Genomic DNA, 18,862 nt, shown 5'->3' with positions numbered 1-18,862 from the left:
GCTAAAATTCCTGAATTAATAACAAAAATTTCTAAAATTATTCTTATATACTATGCTATCTATAAATGCATTAGATGATGGAAAATTGTCTCATGCAGGTTGGACCGCATGACTGCGGTCCAAAAAGTATAAAGCATCCATCTTTAGTGTTCCATTTAAAAACAATTGAAACTTATTATGTCTTAAATACGGTCCAAATGTTTTTTACTAATTATTATTTCTAGTTTTTAAAATTTATTTATTTATTCATATTCATGATCTCTATATTAGATATTACATGTCCTTAAAAATTAAGTCAAAAAATCCATCTCAAAAATAGATTTATTAATACTCCCACATCGGGCATGCCGCACAAAAGCCGGGTCCTTAGATAATTTCTTAAGCACGAAAAAAAATTTTCCTTAGATCATATAGTCAAATGCTAGTATCTTGGAAACCGCCATCCTCCTCCTCTTTTACTAGGGTTTTGGAAAAAAGATTGTATAAAATAAGGTTATTTACCTTTGGTACAAAATGGTCACAATTATTTACAACGTGAAATTCGATGGCTTAGGTGTGAGAAAATTTCTTTTAAACTTTGAGCTGATCAATGAAATACATGCAGCCACCCAATTTTACATCCAATAGTTAAAATTAATTGTGATCATCTTATAAAAAAGATAAATAATCTCCTAATATACTTTCCCTTTAAAAAATGGCTAGTTGTCAAGAAATACATCATTTGATAATGAGAGTGACCACCTTATTGCAAAAGATAAATAGTCTCCCAATATAGTTTACCCTTTGAAAAATGGCTTGTTGTCAAGAAATACGACATTGACTCATTTAATAATGAGAGTTAGTGAAATGCGTTTTAGATTTGTACTCTCAATCAAATATTTAATAAGGAGTGGAACCAGGAAAAGTCCACCATTCTTTAAGATATTTTCTACGAAATAGAACGGCCCACAACTTATTTCAAAGGGAAAAGTTTCTATAGCTCTAAACAATCAAATTTGAGCCTACCTAAAAAAAATAGATTAGAAGAGGTTGTTTTGTTGTTCAAATATACTCAAATTGATCATCTCGTCATCAAGATGTACGAGAAAAAAATAGATTTCAAGTTTTAAAAATAATATATTTTATAACGCATTTTTAGATCATCAATTTTCAAGACTTTCTAATTTTCATATATCTATCGATCAACATCATTTTTTAAACTTATAAATAAAGATGAACATATATTTTAAGGCTAACACAAATATTTTCAGAACTGAAACCACCGTTTGAACGTAGGCTCTGATTGGATTAACCATTTGAAGGTGGGCTCTGATTTGATTGTTTAGAGCCTAGGCTCTATAGAAGCCGGACCCTATTTCAAAGGGAAAAGTTTACAATACCACTCAGCCTTTACAATACCTCCTCCACGACTGCTTCTCAACGCTACTACCTCCGCCTCTTCGGCAACTGCTCCTCCTCATCAGGTACTTCTCTCTCTAACCCCTCTTCCTCTCTCTCCCTCCCTCTTCCTCTCTCTCTCTAACTCTTCATCAGGTACCTTTCTCTTTCCCCTAAAAATTTCTGCTATAACCAGAAATTTCATTATTGGGCATTTTAGGGGTTCTTTTGTGGACGATAAAACGTTGAAAATTATTAGAATCATTAGTTTTGGGTGTGCTTTATCTTGCAGGGTTTCAAAGATTAAATCATTAATGGAGAAAAGATGCAGCTTCTGATTTTAAAGTTATGTTTAGGGATATGGTAGAATAGTTTTCTGGTTTTCTTTTATTGGGCATTTTAGTGCTTCTTTCTTGGAAAATAAAACCAGAATGTTGAAAATTATTAGAATCATTGGTTTTGGAGTGTCCTTCATCTTGTAGGGTTTCAAAGATTAAATTAATGATGTATATTGCATTTTCTGATTTTTCTTTTCATTATCTCTATCTCTTTTGTTTTCTTTTACTTTTTTTTTTTGTTGAGTTCTGAAAATAGAGTACCAGTTTGAGAGTTATTAGAGTTTTAATGCTATGAATGAGTCTTGAACTTCTAGGATTGTAAGGACAGGGGATTGTTAGTAAAAAATAATGCATTTTCTTCACATATTTCTGTTTTTTTTTTCTTTTGAGTACCAACATATTAAATTTCAAGAAGAATTTGTAAATGAAATGTGGTTTTTCTTTTTTATTAACATTTTAGGGTTCCAAAGGAAATTTACTTACCCTGCAGACTGTATTCTCCTCCTCGCCCAACTGAATTGGGTTTTTTTTACTGCTGTCTACGAGAACACCTTCTTAATGATGAATAGATGCCTGAGACGTCTTGCTCTTTTCAGACATTTGTTTTTCAGATATTTTATGAATGGATGTCTATGAGATTGTTTTCTTATGAAAATGTTGATTTTTAGATGAAGTTGTTAGTCTTTCCTTGGATATTTGAATGGATGCCTAAGCAGTCTTGCTTTTCAATCTATTGCTAGATGCACCAAACATGCAGTTTTTTAATTGTGTGAATGGATTCTTTCTAATTACTGCATCCATGGACATTAACGATCACCACAATCTGATTTGGATTTTTCTTTTATTGTGAAGGCCTTCTCAACATGAAAATGTAGTCATTTGGACAAAAAATTAGTCCTTTTTTTTCTTCAGATTGTTGATGAGTGGATGTCCAAGATCTGTCTTTTTTCTTTCTTGCTAGATGGGTCAAAGTTGCAATTTGAATGTGTCCAAGATCTGTCTTATTTCTTTCTTTCTAGATGGGTATAAGTGATTCTGTTCATCACAATCTATATCATTTGTTTTGCTCTAGGTTGTTTTTTTGCCAAAATTTGGTGTATTTGATTTGCTATTGACAACTGAAGGATTGGATAGTTCATGGCGTGAGATTTATTGAAGTACTTGTTTTTAATTTTTAGTGAGTTTTCATTTACTCTCTATTGTCATTTTAGGGCTCGAATGATTGTTATGGGAAACCTGTGCTCTACATTTTGCAATTTTCACTATCACTTGCTAATCTTCCAGCATGTTATCAAACATAGAAACCAGGAACTTCTTACAGTAACTTCTATCTTCTCAGCAAGGAGGAACTTCTAATTTACAGTTCATGAACTTGCTTCCAGTTATCAAACAGGCCCTTGTAGTGGAGCTTGTTGTTGTATATAAGCGATTTGTTCTCCATAAATTTATTGATTTTTTTACGTTTCTTGCTGGTTTTTTTTGTTAGTTTCTAAAGCTTGCACATGGGAAAAATTGAAGCAATCTACTTCAATGTGTATTTGTTGAGACTACACCGACTCCATGATGCATGACCCTTGCAAATACATTGAAGTAGATTCCAATTCGCCTTGTCACAACTGTCCAACAAACATTTAGACGGTGATGGATTGTGAATTGTAGCTCCCAACCTCTCTCCTCGACCATGCAACAATTGATTGGATGGTGATGAGCCATGTGCCATATGATCGCATTCATTAAAATGGATATCAGAGTTTCAGACACAACAGCCCAATCTGAATGTACTTGTCATTTGAAAAGAAGATTGGGGTTTTTCTATGTGATTTTAAATTAAATGGAAGAAGTCTTTTGCCTTCTGGTTTTGGGCGGAAAAAAATCTTGGAAACAAAAGAAGGTGGAGTAAGGGAATCATAGCGGTAGTAGACAGTGACGAAGAAGAAAGAGATCTTTTTTTTGTAAATTCCGGCGTTTGAGATATCGGAATCTGTCGAATTCCCAGCGTTCATTTTGTAATTTGAACATTAATTCGTTATGAGTTCCCAATTATCTTTTTTTTTTCTCTGTGTTTTTTAACTATAGCACTTTGAGGTTTTGAATTTCTGGTATTATATCTTTTTTTTGGTTTTAATGGGATTTTTCTCTGATTTTATTTTATTTTAGTAATTTTTGATAGTATTATTTTGTTGTGTTACTGTTGAGCTCGGAATGGCGGTAAATCTGAAATATATTTTGTGCTGAGGTTGTTGATACTTTGGCTTGGTTAGATGTGGCTTTTATATTGGGGATTTTTTTTTGTGATGATTATTTTATATTGGGGATTTTTTTTTGTGATGATTATTTCTTGAGCTTTGCATGACGTGATTTAGTTTTTCTTCTACCTTCGTACTGGACAAATATTGATGTTACTGTTTTGTTAATTTTTTTTTTTTTTTTTTTTTTTCAAGTTTGGAATTTGCGCATTGAATGATCCAAAAGCTTTACAATAATTCAGAAATTAGATGAGATGAAATTTTGATTGCATATTATGTCGGTCCATTTTCTATTTTTTGTTTTAATTTTTGTGCGTTTTTGTTGAATATCTGTTTAACATTTGCAACTACCAAGGAATCAGATAAAGATTTAACTGAAAATAAGGAAAAATAATTTTTTACAATGAAATATCAGTGGTTTCTGTTGAGAAGAGCTGTTATTCTGAATTAGAAATGGATTGAGCGGAAAAAGAAGGAAAAAATTGTTTTTCCTGTTAACGTTAATAGTTGATGTGGTTAATAATTGATGTCATCTATGCTTGCAGAAAATGGGGGTGAAACAAATGGTGCAGTAATCCATTCTATTAGGCTCTACCCAATTCAGGGATTTGGGCTTTGGAAATAAAAACATGGCATGGTTTAGATTAGCATCAGGAGTGGCCAAGGCCACTCTCAGGAGAAATCTTATTCAGGCTTCTTACACAACTCGGCCTTCATGGACTGTCCCATATGCTCGACCTTTTCATTCTACTGTAAGGAGGTCCCAAGCCCAAGCAGCACCTGTTCCCCGCCCAGTTCCTCTCTCTAAACTTACTGATAGCTTTCTTGATGGAACTAGTAGTGTCTACTTAGAGGAATTGCAGAGGGCTTGGGAGGCTGATCCAGAGAGTGTCGATGAATCATGGGACAATTTTTTTAGAAATTTTGTTGGGCAAGCTGCTACTTCTCCCGGGATATCCGGGCAAACCATTCAAGAAAGCATGAGGCTCCTGTTGCTAGTTAGAGCCTATCAAGTGAATGGGCATATGAAGGCCAAGCTTGACCCACTTGGTTTAGAGGAGAGGGAAATACCTGCTGATTTGGACCCTGGGCTTTATGGGTTTACTGAAGCTGATCTAGATAGGGAATTTTTTCTTGGAGTTTGGAGAATGGCTGGTTTCTTGTCTGAGAATCGGCCTGTTCAAACCCTTAGATCAATATTAAACCGGCTAGAGCAGGCTTATTGTGGGTACATTGGTTTCGAGTATATGCATATAGCCGACAGGGATAAATGCAATTGGTTGAGAGATAAGATCGAGACAGTTGAGCCTATGAAGTACAGCCAAGAGCGTCGTGAGGTTATTCTTGATAGGCTTATTTGGAGCACGCAGTTTGAGAACTTCTTGGCTACAAAGTGGACAGCTGCAAAGAGGTTTGGTCTTGAAGGTGCGGAGACTCTTATCCCTGGCATGAAAGAAATGTTTGATAGGTCAGCAGATTTGGGGGTTGAGAGTATAGTTATTGGCATGTCACATAGAGGAAGGTTAAATGTGTTAGGAAATGTGGTCAGGAAGCCATTACGCCAGATTTTCAGTGAATTCAGTGGTGGAACAAAGCCTGTTGATGGAGAAGTTGGCTTGTACACAGGAACTGGTGATGTGAAGTACCATTTGGGTACCTCATATGATCGGCCCACCAGAGGTGGAAAAAGGATTCATCTCTCTCTTGTTGCAAACCCTAGCCATTTGGAAGCCGTTGATCCTGTTGTGGTCGGGAAGACTAGGGCAAAGCAATATTATTCCAATGACACTGAAAGGAAGAAGAATATGGGTGTCTTGATTCATGGTGATGGGAGCTTTGCTGGTCAAGGTGTTGTTTACGAGACATTGCATCTTAGTGCTCTTCCAAATTACACAACTGGTGGGACCATCCATATTGTGGTGAACAACCAGGTGGCTTTCACCACTGACCCAAGGTCTGGAAGGTCCTCGCAATACTGCACTGATGTGGCCAAAGCCTTGAATGCACCTATTTTCCATGTTAATGGTGATGATGTGGAAGCTGTGGTTCATGTGTGTGAGCTTGCTGCTGAGTGGCGCCAGCTTTTTCAGTCTGATGTAGTTGTTGACATCATATGCTATCGCCGATTTGGACATAACGAGATTGATGAGCCATCCTTCACTCAGCCTAAGATGTATCAGGTGCATGCTCTTCTAACTTGTATACTCCCTAATATATTTTCTTTATGCCCATAATTGGTTACATGAAGTGAATGCTGCATGTGTGCGTTGATATGTAAGCATACAAAATTCATACATATGGTCAGTCACCATCATTCACCTCACACTCACGTGCACACGTATATGTGTAAATACGCGTGTTTTTCTTTTTGGTTTTTGTCTTGTGGGTGTTTCAGCAGCAGAATTCGGAGTAGGAAAATCATCAGATGCTACCAAGCAAGCCCAAGCTTGATTTCTAAATATACGTGTGCAGATGTAATTATGTATATGCATATACATACTGTCATACACTATGGCTGTGCAAGTATATATGTGTATCTATGTCCATGTGTGAATTACTAAGCATCTGTACAAGTATATCTATTTATGTATATGTACATTTACATGCTTTTAGGTGTCATGTTTTTGTGCACATGTGCTCTCTCTCGAGCTTGTGTATACTTGTGCTTGTGTTCTTGCGCATGCTTAGAGATGTGTTTGCTTGTGTGTGTGCATGTGAGTCGATGTGCGCATGTGCATCTGCGTGTGCAGATGTATTTACGTATATGCATATACATACTGTCATACACTATGGCTGTGCATGTATGTATGTGTATCTATGTCCATGTGTGAATTACTAAGCAGCTGTACAAGTATATCTATTTATTTATGTATATGTACATTTATACAGGTACATGCTTTTAGGTGTCACTTTTTGTGCACATGTGCTCGAGACTCTCTTGAGCACGTGTATGCTTGTGCTTTTGTTCTTGCGCAGGCTTAGATATGTGTATGCTTGTGTGTGTGCATGTGAGTCGATGTGCGCATGTGCATCTGCGTGTGTGTTTGGTTCAGTTCATTATTTTCTCACCCGCAAACTTTGATTTCTGGGCATATCAATTAGGTCATGGTTTGCATGATTGTTGCTTGTACTTCTTTTCACCCTTCTTTGTTTTGCTAATTTTGAATTTGGGCATCAACAGGTCATTAGAAATCATCCACGGGCCCTAGACATTTATCAAGACCAATTGATAAAATCGGGGCAGATATCAAAAGAAAATATTGATAGAATAAATAATAAGGTCAGCACAATTCTAAACGAAGAATTTGTAAACAGCAAAGACGATGTACCGAGGAAGAGAGATTGGCTTGCTGCCTATTGGTCTGGATTTAAATCACCTGAACAAATTTCACGGATCCGTAATACAGGGTATGACGATATGAGCTCTCTTCAATTTTCTTTATATTAACAATAGTTTCTTTATTTTAACAATAGTTGTTTTCTTTTTGTGATGGTGGTTTATATCTATTAGTGCCACCCTGCTATTTTTATTAGATACGGTCGTCATGAAATACTGTTCATGAAATACCCTGTAACGTTTCTAGGGTGAAGCCAGAAATATTGAAAACTGTTGGCAAAGCAATTACTACACTTCCAGAGAATTTTAAGCCTCATAGAGCAGTCAAGAAAATTTTTGAACTACGCGGTCAGATGATCGAGACTGGAGAAGGAATTGACTGGGCAGTTGGAGAAGCACTTGCTTTTGCAACTCTTATAGTGGAAGGGAATCATGTCAGGTTGAGTGGTCAGGATGTTGAAAGAGGCACTTTTAGCCATCGGCATTCAGTTATTCATGATCAGGAGACTGGGGAAAAGTACTGTCCTTTGGACCATCTCATCCTCAACCAAAATGAGGAGATGTTTACTGTCAGCAACAGGTGATTTTATTTTATTTGGTTTTGTGAATGATTTTGGTTTTTCTGAATTTCTCATGGGTAAATTTTTTTTCATCTATTGGTTTTCCATAATTTTTTAGACTCAGAATTTCTGACAAGTTGTTTCACCAAAGAAAAACTTCAAAAGTTCTATTAAATAGATGAGTTTACTATAATCCTATAACCTGAGGAGTGTAATCCTTCCACATAAACTGTAAATTGTGTAGTTAGTAATTATATCCTCGGAGATCAACTAGCAATTTTTTTTCCTGCAATCATTAAAATACAGATGGCACTTTATAAGGAAGTCTACTGCTTGTGGGAAATTGGTCTCTTGAAGCTATATTTGTGACTGTTGAGGTTGTAATGTTGGATTGTACCACCAGAGAGATTCTTACCCAGTTTTAGTTGACCTTGGTGTTTTCCCTCGAGCAACTCATCCAGAAAAGGAATTGGGAATAATTGAATTGTACTTATCATTATTAGCTTTGGGTTGGTGAGCTATCTTAATTATTCTTGAGAAGGAAATTTGCTAGACATTGAAACCTATCAGAGGTTGCAGGGCGATAAATTTTGTTTCCTTTTGAAGGAGAGTGACTGTAGTTAGGGCATTGTGATTGAGGTTGTTCCTTCTTTATGCTAGCTCTTGTGGAGTTGAACATTCCATCATCTAGAGTTGATTTCTAAATGTGTTTTATGCAATTTCCATTTTCCCAGCTTCTGAAATGCATACACAAAGGGTTGTGGTTCATATTCAATGTTTTAGTTTAGGTGTCATGGGCATTTCACCTGTCATTCAAACTGAGAGTCTGTTACTATACTAATGTCTTTTATTCAATGTAAAGCTTTTTTCTTTTTTTTTCAATCTTCTAATTCATGAAGGCCCAAACATGGTACTAGAGTCAGAGCATCCCGCAGATATGGTGTTCCACCTAGAATCTCATGTCATTAGTTAATGTTTATCCATTGATCATTAATTTGATTGAGTGCGTTAGAATATGTAATAATTGTATTCTTTGGTGCTGTCAAGTGTGGTGCTATTATAGCATTATTAACGAATAAAAAAAAAACTGAGTGGTATTATTGTATGGAGCTAGCGATGAGGCATAAATATGTGGTATAAAGTTTCTGCCATTTCTGTCTACAGCCTCAATATATCGAGGCTCTCTATTAATGCGGTCGATAGATGTGTGATTGCATTTGTGCAGTTGAAAAATAGGGAACTGTGTTGGTTTCTGATTAATATCATGCTTATTTTTTTGTCAATTACTGATGAATGATAGAATAGCTATTGAAATATAGAAGCCGGTATCCAGCTAATTGTTAAGTGTTGAGCTTGATGACTTAATATAAGTTTGGATTCAAGTGAGCATTAATTTAGTTATTTGAAGCAATGTTCTAATCTTGCTGAATGTGAGACGGACTCGGCTGAGATTTGAAGATTGTGATGGATAATCAATGTGTGTCTATTGATTAAAACGAAGAGAGAGAGCATTGTTTAGCAAGTTGACCTCGGTACTGCCATGGCACTTTTTTAGTGATCCAGAAATATCAATATTGAAATTGCTTGTATGAGATTTTGGAACTATTTTCCTTTTTCATGTTTATTTATTCATGATGATAGTTCTTCTGTGATAATTTTAAATACCCCAAGTTTTATGTTCCCAAATTTGTTGAGTCATTGCTGAGTACACTAGTCATCAGGGTGACTTGAATTGTCAATTAAAGAAAACTTGTTTTGGAACTCTAGAGTCTAGGGGGAAGCCAACAATATTGCTACCATGTTTGGCATCTTGATGAGAATATGGCCTTTGAGGACATTTGTTTGTAATGTAGAGTGATGGTGCTGGGTTCCAAATGAATATCACCCTGTAAGATCTCTTCATTTACTAACCATATCCTAGTAGAATTCCAGGGTTAACTGCATGGTTTCAAATTAGAATTCCAGGGTTACCTACCAAAGAAAAGATAAAAATACAAATGGGACTTCATGGTGGGTGACAATAAGGGAAAATGTTACCTTAATCAGTTTCAGCAGCTTTATTAGCATTCTTAAAATGCTAGTATTTGCGATTTTGCATATTGGAACTGGTTTTGAAATAAATAAGGCGGTGTTTACGAAAAGGTTGATTTTAGTACTCAACTTTGATGGCAATTCATTATTATTTGGAGTCTCATAGACTTGATACTGTAAAATGCATATGTGATGAGAAAGTACATGAAAGGCTGTAGTATACATTTACATGTTCATGAACCTGTCCTTAAATAAAAAGCTCCTGACTAATGTTTTATCTCTCATGCCAAATGGTTTGTGTGCATGCAGAAAGTGATCAACAGCAAGCTGATTAGAAAGCTTCAGATGGCTTTATTTGAATGATAAATTCAATCAGTCAGGATAAGATTAGCAAGTTTATTACAAGACAGAAAACCAATAAAAAGATTGACAAGATAGAAAGTTTCTACTAGTCTAGAATTATCATTTTATAAATGTGGAAAGAACTCCGAACTTGATTTATGTTGGACATCTCCATTCTTTGATGATGTGACAATCACAAGTTCTGTTTGCATTTTGTTGGATATTGTCCCTTTCTTTTTAAAATTTAAATTGCAGTCCTGCTCATCTTACACATCCGGTTTCTTTGGTTATTGTTGATCTGTTCATTATTAGGAACAGTAGCAGTGTTTGCTTCCTTCATTGAGTTATTTCATTCCTATTCAGCAAAAGGGATGCTAAGGCTTAGTTTCACTTGTCTGCTTCATAACTGCAACTGCAGAGTCTCCGCAGCCAAGGGTTTGAAATACCATTTGCTTTAACACCAATTTTACTCCTCCATCTGAACTAAAGTGGTTTTTAGGAATACCACCAATATGAGATTGTGGTATTTTTTGAATACCAATATTTGTTCGTGTGTGTACTATGTTCCTAGGGGAGCAAAACTCGCATTTTCTCACTGGATGAGTATATTTACCAAAAAAAAAAAAAAAAAAAGAATTTTGAACCAAGATACTCTCTCATTGTATTATTGAATGGAGCTAGCGATGAGGCTTAAATATGTGGTATAAAGTTTTTGCCATTGCTGTTTACATCCTCAATATATCGAGGCTCTCTATTACTGCAGGCGATAGATGTGTGATTGCATTTGTGCAGGTGAAAAATAGGGAACTGTGGTGGTTTCTGATTAATAGCATGCTTATTTTTTTGTTTACTACTGATGAATGATAGAATAGCTATTGAAATATAGAAGCCGGTATCCAGCTAGTTGTCAAGTGTCGAGCTTGATGACTTGATATACGTTTGGGTTCAATTTAGTTATTTGAAGCAAGTTTAGTACATGGAATGCAAGTTTCCTAATAATAGGAGTAGAGACGAGGAAGTAGTTAAGATTGATGGCCAGGAAGTACAAAAAAGACTGCACTTTCGATATCTTGGGTTGATAGTCCAGGAAAATTGAGGGATTGAAGAAGATATCGCACACAGAATTAGAGTTGGGTGGGCGAAGTGGAGATGTGCAACTAGAATTTTATGTGATTGTCGCATACCAAAAAAGCTGAAGGGCAAGTTTAATAGGACAGCTGTGAGACGAGCTTCGCCGTTTGGGGCGGAATGTTGGGTAGACAAAAAACAATATTACCCATAGAATGAGTGTTGCGGAGATGAGGATGTTGAGATGGATGAGTGGTAAGACAAGAAGAGATAGAATTTGAAATGAAGCCATTCGAGAAAATTTAAGTGTGCCACCAATTGGCTATAAAATGAGAGAGAGTAGACTTAGGTGAGCTGACCATGTGTGGCACCAACCGAGTACAACACCTGTTAGGAGGTGCGAGTTAGTTTAAGTGAAGGAATGAAAAGGGCAAGGGGTAGGCCCAAAAGGATGTGGTTAGAAGTAGTCCGAAAAGATATGGGAACTTTTGGCCTCATTGAGGGTATGGCCTTTAACAGAGTAGAATGGCGGACCGGGATTCGTGTAGACGATCCAAATTAATTCGAAAAAAAGCTATAATGATGATGAAACAATGTTTTAAACTTGCTGAATCTGAGATGGACTCGGCTGAGATTTGAAGATTGTGATGGATAATCAATGTGTGTCTATTGATTAAAACGAAGAGAAAGAACATTATTTAGCAAGTTGACCTTGGTATTGTCATGGCACTTTATCAAATAAGTGTTACTGTGCACAATTCCACCATACTTCTGATTATTGTACTGTGGTTCTTATGTAAAATCTAGATTCTTCTTACCTCTTGTTTGTGAATTTTCTTATAGCAGTCATTGAAGTAGTAGAGCTTAACTTTCTTGTTTGTCCGAATGAACCTGGCAAAATGTGAAATGTAGCATGCGGTGATCCTCACTCTTCTTCTCCCTTCAGCAAAAGGATCAAAGTTGAGCAGTTGGCGCCCACAATACTGAAAATGATTTGTAGTCAGGGCTTTGTATCTTACTCATGGTGTCATCATGAATATACTGGTCAACACAGTGAAAACCTAGAAATATTCATGGCCCCCCCCTTCACCACTGTTTAGAGCATATTGCTTGATCCACATAGAACCTCTATTCACCATTTCCTATATGGTGCCTTGATCCTAGACCTCCTGCTCTGTCTGACCTTGATTCATCTTCCACCTAAAGTTCTCAGTGCTGCCACCCAACTATTCATGACACCTAGTGGAATAAGACTTGGGTGTGTGAAAATGATGAAATAAAGTGGATTGGTCTTCCTTGCAAAGATAGATGGATTATATCATTATAATCTCAGGAACTACGAGTTCTAAATGCTTCCATTGACTTCTATCTTGCTGCATTATCTATAAGTATGCGGAACACTTCATTGATTTGAGTGAAACATTCTTTGCCTTAATTTCCTAGTACTTCTGAAGTGCCAATAAGGTGAATTGTTGATCATGATGAAGGACATAGTAGATACATATGCACACGATGATATATGTCCTCTGCTGCTGCTGCCAAAGCCAATCTGCCTTGTTAGATGGTCTTGGAATCCCCAATCTCGATGATCCTGTAGTTTTTCAGTTTTTTTTGAGCACAACATGACAAGCAAGCCTGATTTATCTTCTGGTGTTGAGTCAATGCATTTGTTTGTAACTGATGCTCCTTTCAGATTTTGCTGCCTCATGAAGGCTCCTTGTTGGACAGATACCCAATAAAAGATTTGCAATGCTGTTTGGCAAGGATCTGTATTGTCTCAGCCCCTTGACATCCTCTGCCCCTTCCATCTTAGGAAGAAGGGTGATGATGATGTAGTTCAGGCTCTTCATGAAAAATTCTTCAAATAGCTTTATGAGATCATTTCTAGGAGGTTCTGAAAGCCCCAAAAGATTGCCATACGCAAGCCCATCTGGCCTTGGTGCTTGTTTGTTCTTGCCTATAGTGAATACTTTTTGCCCACAGTCAGAGACACAGTAATCCTCAGTGGATCAACTTTAACACATGCCCTTGCCTTTATGTTTATTCTCAAGTACTTTGAGAAAGTTTAGGGGCAACAATTTCATTTGTATAAACCAAAAAATGATGGGTGCTAGATGGATGTTTTGTAGATAAAAGTTGTGACTAGAGTGATGGGTGATCAGGTTGAAAATCCTGCCATCTTACTTTGGGTTGTCTTTATGTGTGATTGTGCCTAAAAGGCTCTTGTGGTAGCCAATTATTGAGCTGGGATAAGGAGTTTGGCAGGGTGGAAGAGTATGTTCCTCTTGTTGAATCCCGTCCCCCTTTTTTGATTTCTCAGATTGTATTTGGTCCTTGAGCACAACCTGTTATATGCTTTGATTTCAATTTGAAATTTTGACTTCTAGAAAAGCACCCCATGGCTAAAAGTATGGGAAGAAAGAAACACACTTTATCCATTCACTAGCTGGCTCATGTATATACTTCCATTTCATATTGAAAATTTGACTTCCAAAAGATCACGCCATAGCTAAAATAGTTTAGGAAGAAAGAAACACATTCACTAGCTGGCTCAGGTAGAAGCAATGACACCTTGGATTGTTATTGGCCAAGAGCGTACATGGGGGCTTGGGAGGAGATCAATACTGTGATAGTAGAGCTGAAAAGCACAGTTTGGCTTAATGATTCAGGGAATCGGAATTGTATCCATTACCTTGATTCCCAAGGTTAGTAGGGGCTGCAGATAATACGCATTTGGGACTGATAAATTTTATTAGAAGCCTGTACAAAATCATTATAGATGTTTTTTTTTCCATGGAGGATGAAAGTATGCAGCCATTCATTGTTTCCCTAATGCTGGTGGGTTTTTCAAGGGCCAGGAGATTATCGAGGGAATTTTTATGGTTCATAAAGGTCAGCAGTTCCAAGTATGAACTGGAAAACTGGTTGTTGTGTACAAGATTGATATAGAGAAAACTAGTCATTCGACGGGAATGGTGGGGCAGCTCAGTGATGTTGCTCATCTCAAGTAATTCTGGGACTTGTGAAAAGTTACTGTCGCCATACTTGGGGCTGCCCCTTCTCATCAAGGTTCCGAGGAAATTAATGTGGTAAAAGGTTTTTACAAAAATTGCAACTGGTTGTTTGAGAAACAAGCACTATCTATTTGGGGGCTCCTCTGGCCATCCCATCTACTTCAGGCCTTTTCAAGATCATAGAGTTGTCACATGATAAACAGAGAGACTGAGGAACTTTTATGGACTGAAGATAATCGCAAGCATTACAACACTTTAGGTTCTTCTCTGGCTGTTAAACCTGCTTGGGATTTATGAAGTCAGTTACTAAAATAATCCATGGGTGGTTACAAACTGCTAGTATACCTGAATCTGCAGCCAGTGAAGGCTTCTTTTTATAAAAAAGAGTAACATGGGAAAATAACATGAGCCTTTGCAGCCAGCAAAGGTCCTTCCTGGATAAAAAAGAGTAACATGGGAAATATTTAAGAGAAGTTTATGTGATAAATATTCATCTACTTCTTTTGGGTAGTTCAGCAATAGGAATTGAACTTGACATGTAGCATTGCTAACGTCAAGCCCAAGCCTGATTCTAAATATTCATTTATTTTGATAGATTGGGATTTTAATGAAATAGAATAGGAACAAAGTCATTTCAAGATGTTGAAAGTGTTGTACACATCCTCGGTGAGCGGAGTGAAGCATTCAACTGACTGGCTAATGCCCTAACCCAAGGATTTATAGTGCATTCTTGATCAAGTCTAGGTCCTCTGGGACACGTTAAACATATCTGAGAGGTTTCAAAAAAAAAAAAAAAAAAGATCGGGAGCGTGTTGTTTCATGCTTGAGGTGAAGCATCTATAGTGCAAAATTTTTCACAAAAAAGGTCTGGAGCTTGTTTTGTCACATGCGAGAGGTAAAACATTTAAACTGCAAAAAAGATGACTTACTGGGTTTCAAACACTATGGTGGCTGGCTGTTGATTTTCAATAATGTGATGTTTCTTCGATGGCAATCACCATTTCATTATGCTTGGTTGTAACTAGTACTGTACAATCTGAAATCATTTTATGCATATTTTCATCTCCTGTGCTCGATTGTTAGTGGTGGCATAATTCCTATAAAATCTTGGGAAGAAATATGTCTGATATGTTTCTGCTCCTTTTTCAGCTCTCTTTCGGAGTTTGGCGTGCTTGGATTTGAGTTGGGTTATTCAATGGAAAATCCAAATTCATTGGTTCTTTGGGAAGCTCAATTTGGAGATTTTTCAAATGGTGCCCAAGTTATTTTTGATCAGTTTTTGAGTAGTGGAGAATCCAAATGGCTGCGACAAACTGGCCTTGTTGTATTGCTTCCTCATGGTTATGATGGTCAGGGTCCTGAACATTCAAGTGCAAGGTTGGAGCGTTTCCTTCAGGTAACGAAGTTTTTGCATTTACCTGTTTTATGTTTGCTTTATGGCTAAACTAAGTGGGTTGTCTTTTCTTGAACCTTCATCATTGATGCTCTAGGTAAATGCTGCTACTCTGCCGTTTTAGTGTTACAAAAATATAATCTGGCCTTTGTATTTTGTTGAAATAGCTGACATGCCTTTATATTCTGTGTGGTGTGTGGTGTGTGGTGTGTGGTTGGCTTACTTTTTATACTCTTCTGCACAGCTTCCCAGCTTTTGTCTCTTTCGCTTTTTTTTCCTCTTAAATTGACATGCACTTCAAAGTTCTAAACTAAATGCATGACTAATATTCTGCTGTTGAAATTGTTGATTCAGATGAGTGATGACAATCCTTTTGTGATACCCGAGATGGATTCCACACTTAGGAAACAGATCCAAGAGTGCAATTGGCAGGTTGTGAATGTCACAACCCCAGCTAATTATTTCCATGTGCTTCGGCGTCAGGTGGATACCAATCAAACTTAGCAACTAATTTATTTTTTCTTTTCCCTTTGATAAAGTTAAATTTCAATCTTTTGTGGTGCCTTTTTCTTTTTTAAATCCAATAGAGCTCCATTTTAACAGCCCCGTATATTGTGAGACCGTCGGAAATCTAGCTGCCAATTGCAATGTTCTAGGAGCATAGGATCTGATAACTTGCAGTATATGATTCTATTGCAACTAATGCTTCTTTATTCCCATTTTGAAAATGTGATCTACCCATTTTCATCTAATAAATTACTGGTAATAATTTTTTGAATGATATTAAACTACTAGATGACACGGTATTCTTTATTGTTATTGCTTTTTTTCTACTGATCACAGTCAGGGCTCCCCACTCACGGATCATTGCTATTTGTAATGTCATCTCATTTGGTGTTTCTTATACGTGTAGATTAACAGAGAGTTTCGTAAACCCCTGATTGTTATGTCTCCAAAGAATTTGCTTCGTCACAAGGATTGCAAATCGAACCTATCAGAATTTGATGATGTTCAAGGTCACCCAGGGTTTGACAAGCAAGGAACCCGATTCAAGCGTCTTATTAAGGATCAGAATGACCATTCTGATCTTGAGGAAGGTATTAGGCGTCTAATTCTCTGTTCAGGAAAGGTGTGTATCAGTCTTTCACATCTAAATTTACTTAACACTAAATTTCATTGTGTTATTGGAGGTCCAAAACCATACATACTGCTATGGGGTCTTGGGTTATGAGTCATATCACGGTCTTGCAGGTCTACTACGAACTTGATGAAGAGCGGAAGAAAGTTGATGGCAAAGATCTTGCAATCTGCAGGGTTGAGCAGCTTTGCCCATTCCCCTATGACCTTATCCAGAGAGAGTTGAAGCGATACCCAAGTATCTCTCCCGCACTATGCTTGAAATTCATTCATGGATTGACACATGCTATAAAATCTTGTTTGAAATCACCATTTGGTTAATATGGCAAAATTGTCTCTCTCTCTCTCGCCCCCCACAAGAATGATTCCTCAATCTACTTGGAATGTGACATTTTTATGTATCTTCGTGTGGTATTTTTTGTTGTTTCTGCATTATCCATTTTTTTGCATCCTTTATTTGCAGAATATTTGAACATTGATATCTTTTTTATGCCGCTTGTGCCTGAATTCACACTCAGTATATCGTCACCATCTTTTCTAGAATATAGTGGTTGTCTTATCTCAAAATAAAATGGATTTATTGTGCCAAAAAAAAAAAAAAAAAAAAAAGCCAAGTCACTGGGGATTTGGGTCCCTACCACAATAAAAGTTCACATAAAAGTAATCACGTTTCTGATATCCGGAACAGTAATGGCCTTGGTGAGAGACTAATCTGGTTTGTGTTTTCAGATGCTGAAATTGTGTGGTGCCAGGAGGAGCCGATGAACATGGGTGCCTATCCTTATATCACTCCTCGCCTTCTCACTGCCATGAAGGCATTAGGCAGGGGTTCATACGAGGATATCAAATACGTGGGGCGTGCGCCTTCAGCTGCCACAGCCACTGGTTTCTATCAGGTGCATGTGCAGGAACACACTGAGCTCATTCAAAAGGCCCTACAGCCGGATCCCATAAAGTTCCCTTGATGTCTCTTTCGAAACTTATCCTCAAAGGGTACCAAATTCAAGGTGTATTGTCTAAGTTGCTTGGCCTATGCTCTCTCTCTCTCTCTCTCTCCATGCATTACAGCTGTTCTAAAGTTTGGCATTTTTATTCTGATATAGATAACGTTGAGTGTATAAAAGCCTGCCCATGGCCGTGTTGGAATTTTGTCAATTCAGTGCTGCAGTTGGGATTGTTTTTTAAACTGTCTTTGTAATTCACTGGTGTTTGTGATTATGAGAGAACTCTTGCATTTCATGCTTGGGCTTTTGTAGCAATAAATGTCAAACAATATTGACTTTTAATCATGGGTGATAATGGTTGGAATTGCGCACCAAATGTGAATTAAGTTTCATGGGTCCCAATTTATTGGCAAGTTCTAGTGAATGCCAGAAGTCCACAGGCTGTTTGGACACTTCTCTTGGTTATTGCAACATTAAAGGCTATATGGAAACTTTTCTTTGCCCAAAAACAAGCGCTGTGTGTGTGTATTTTCTTCGATGTTCCTGATTTGTTGCTTCGTAGATTATTAAGAAGTGCGAGTTTTGGAATAGTGGAAAATGAGATTTTTAGTGTCACTGATTGTGCATCTTGAAAAAGTATACAAAAAGACTCATTTATTTTTAGCACAAAGAGGTTACAATCACTATTGATTATTAGATGTTGATTATTAGATGTGAGATTGAAAGGCTTAGGGGTTTGTGATTGATTTGGCGCAAAACTCAAAATTAATTTTCTAGAACTATGATACACAATCAAGCTGTTGGATTTAACGTATGATGGCTATAGGTGATTGATCTTCTTGTGCTAAAAGTGAGTGGTGATCTTATAGTATACAATCTTTTATTTAAGTATTTGAGGTAACTATGATTATGTTGTAGGTTACTTGGGTTAAAATATCAGACATATGTCAGACACGACAAAAATTCAGACTTTGTCCATGTGTGTGCGCACTTTAGTTGCCTTTTCAGCTTTGTTACATGCCTCTGATTACGCAATTCTTAATGCAACCTTGCTTATATATCTGACTATATTTTT

The 18,862-nt window shown here is 37.0% G+C and overlaps 1 protein-coding gene across 3 annotated transcripts; it reads left to right on the top strand.

Annotated features, from left to right (window-relative positions):
• The first annotated feature begins 1,353 nt into the window (after nucleotides 1-1,353).
• LOC18438344 (uncharacterized) lies at nucleotides 1,354-18,129 on the top strand. 3 transcript variants are annotated; one of them, XM_088873739.1, is made up of 10 exons: nucleotides 1,354-1,463; nucleotides 3,202-3,416; nucleotides 4,507-6,141; nucleotides 7,143-7,369; nucleotides 7,546-7,878; nucleotides 15,463-15,709; nucleotides 16,061-16,189; nucleotides 16,620-16,835; nucleotides 16,958-17,081; nucleotides 17,573-18,129. In XM_088873739.1, exons 3-10 carry the CDS (start codon nucleotides 4,591-4,593, stop codon nucleotides 17,806-17,808), a joined length of 3,063 nt encoding a protein of 1,020 aa, XP_088729865.1. In that variant the 5' UTR covers nucleotides 1,354-1,463; nucleotides 3,202-3,416; nucleotides 4,507-4,590; the 3' UTR covers nucleotides 17,809-18,129. The 3 variants fall into 3 exon arrangements, with proteins under 3 accessions (XP_088729865.1, XP_006848592.1, XP_020525620.1); XM_006848529.4 differs by lacking the exon at nucleotides 3,202-3,416; XM_020669961.2 differs by lacking the exon at nucleotides 3,202-3,416 and having other exon boundaries at nucleotides 1,354-1,533.
• The last annotated feature ends 733 nt before the right edge of the window (nucleotides 18,130-18,862 follow it).

The sequence above is a fragment of the Amborella trichopoda genome, chromosome 8 (assembly GCF_054954075.1).
Source record: "Amborella trichopoda isolate Santa Cruz 75 chromosome 8, AtrichopodaSantaCruz75HAP2 v2.0, whole genome shotgun sequence".
Classification (NCBI taxonomy): Eukaryota; Viridiplantae; Streptophyta; class Magnoliopsida; order Amborellales; family Amborellaceae; genus Amborella; species Amborella trichopoda.
This window is presented reverse-complemented; position numbering and strand designations above follow the sequence as displayed.

Coding starts and splice junctions, on each gene's coding strand:
- LOC18438344 (XM_006848529.4), top strand. CDS start 4,591: ATGGCATGGTTTAGATTAGCATCAGGAGTGGCCAAGGCCACTCTCAGG. Junction 7,370..7,545: donor TCACGGATCCGTAATACAGG/GTATGACGATAT, acceptor TAACGTTTCTAG/GGTGAAGCCAGAAATATTGA. Junction 16,190..16,619: donor TCCATGTGCTTCGGCGTCAG/GTGGATACCAAT, acceptor TTATACGTGTAG/ATTAACAGAGAGTTTCGTAA.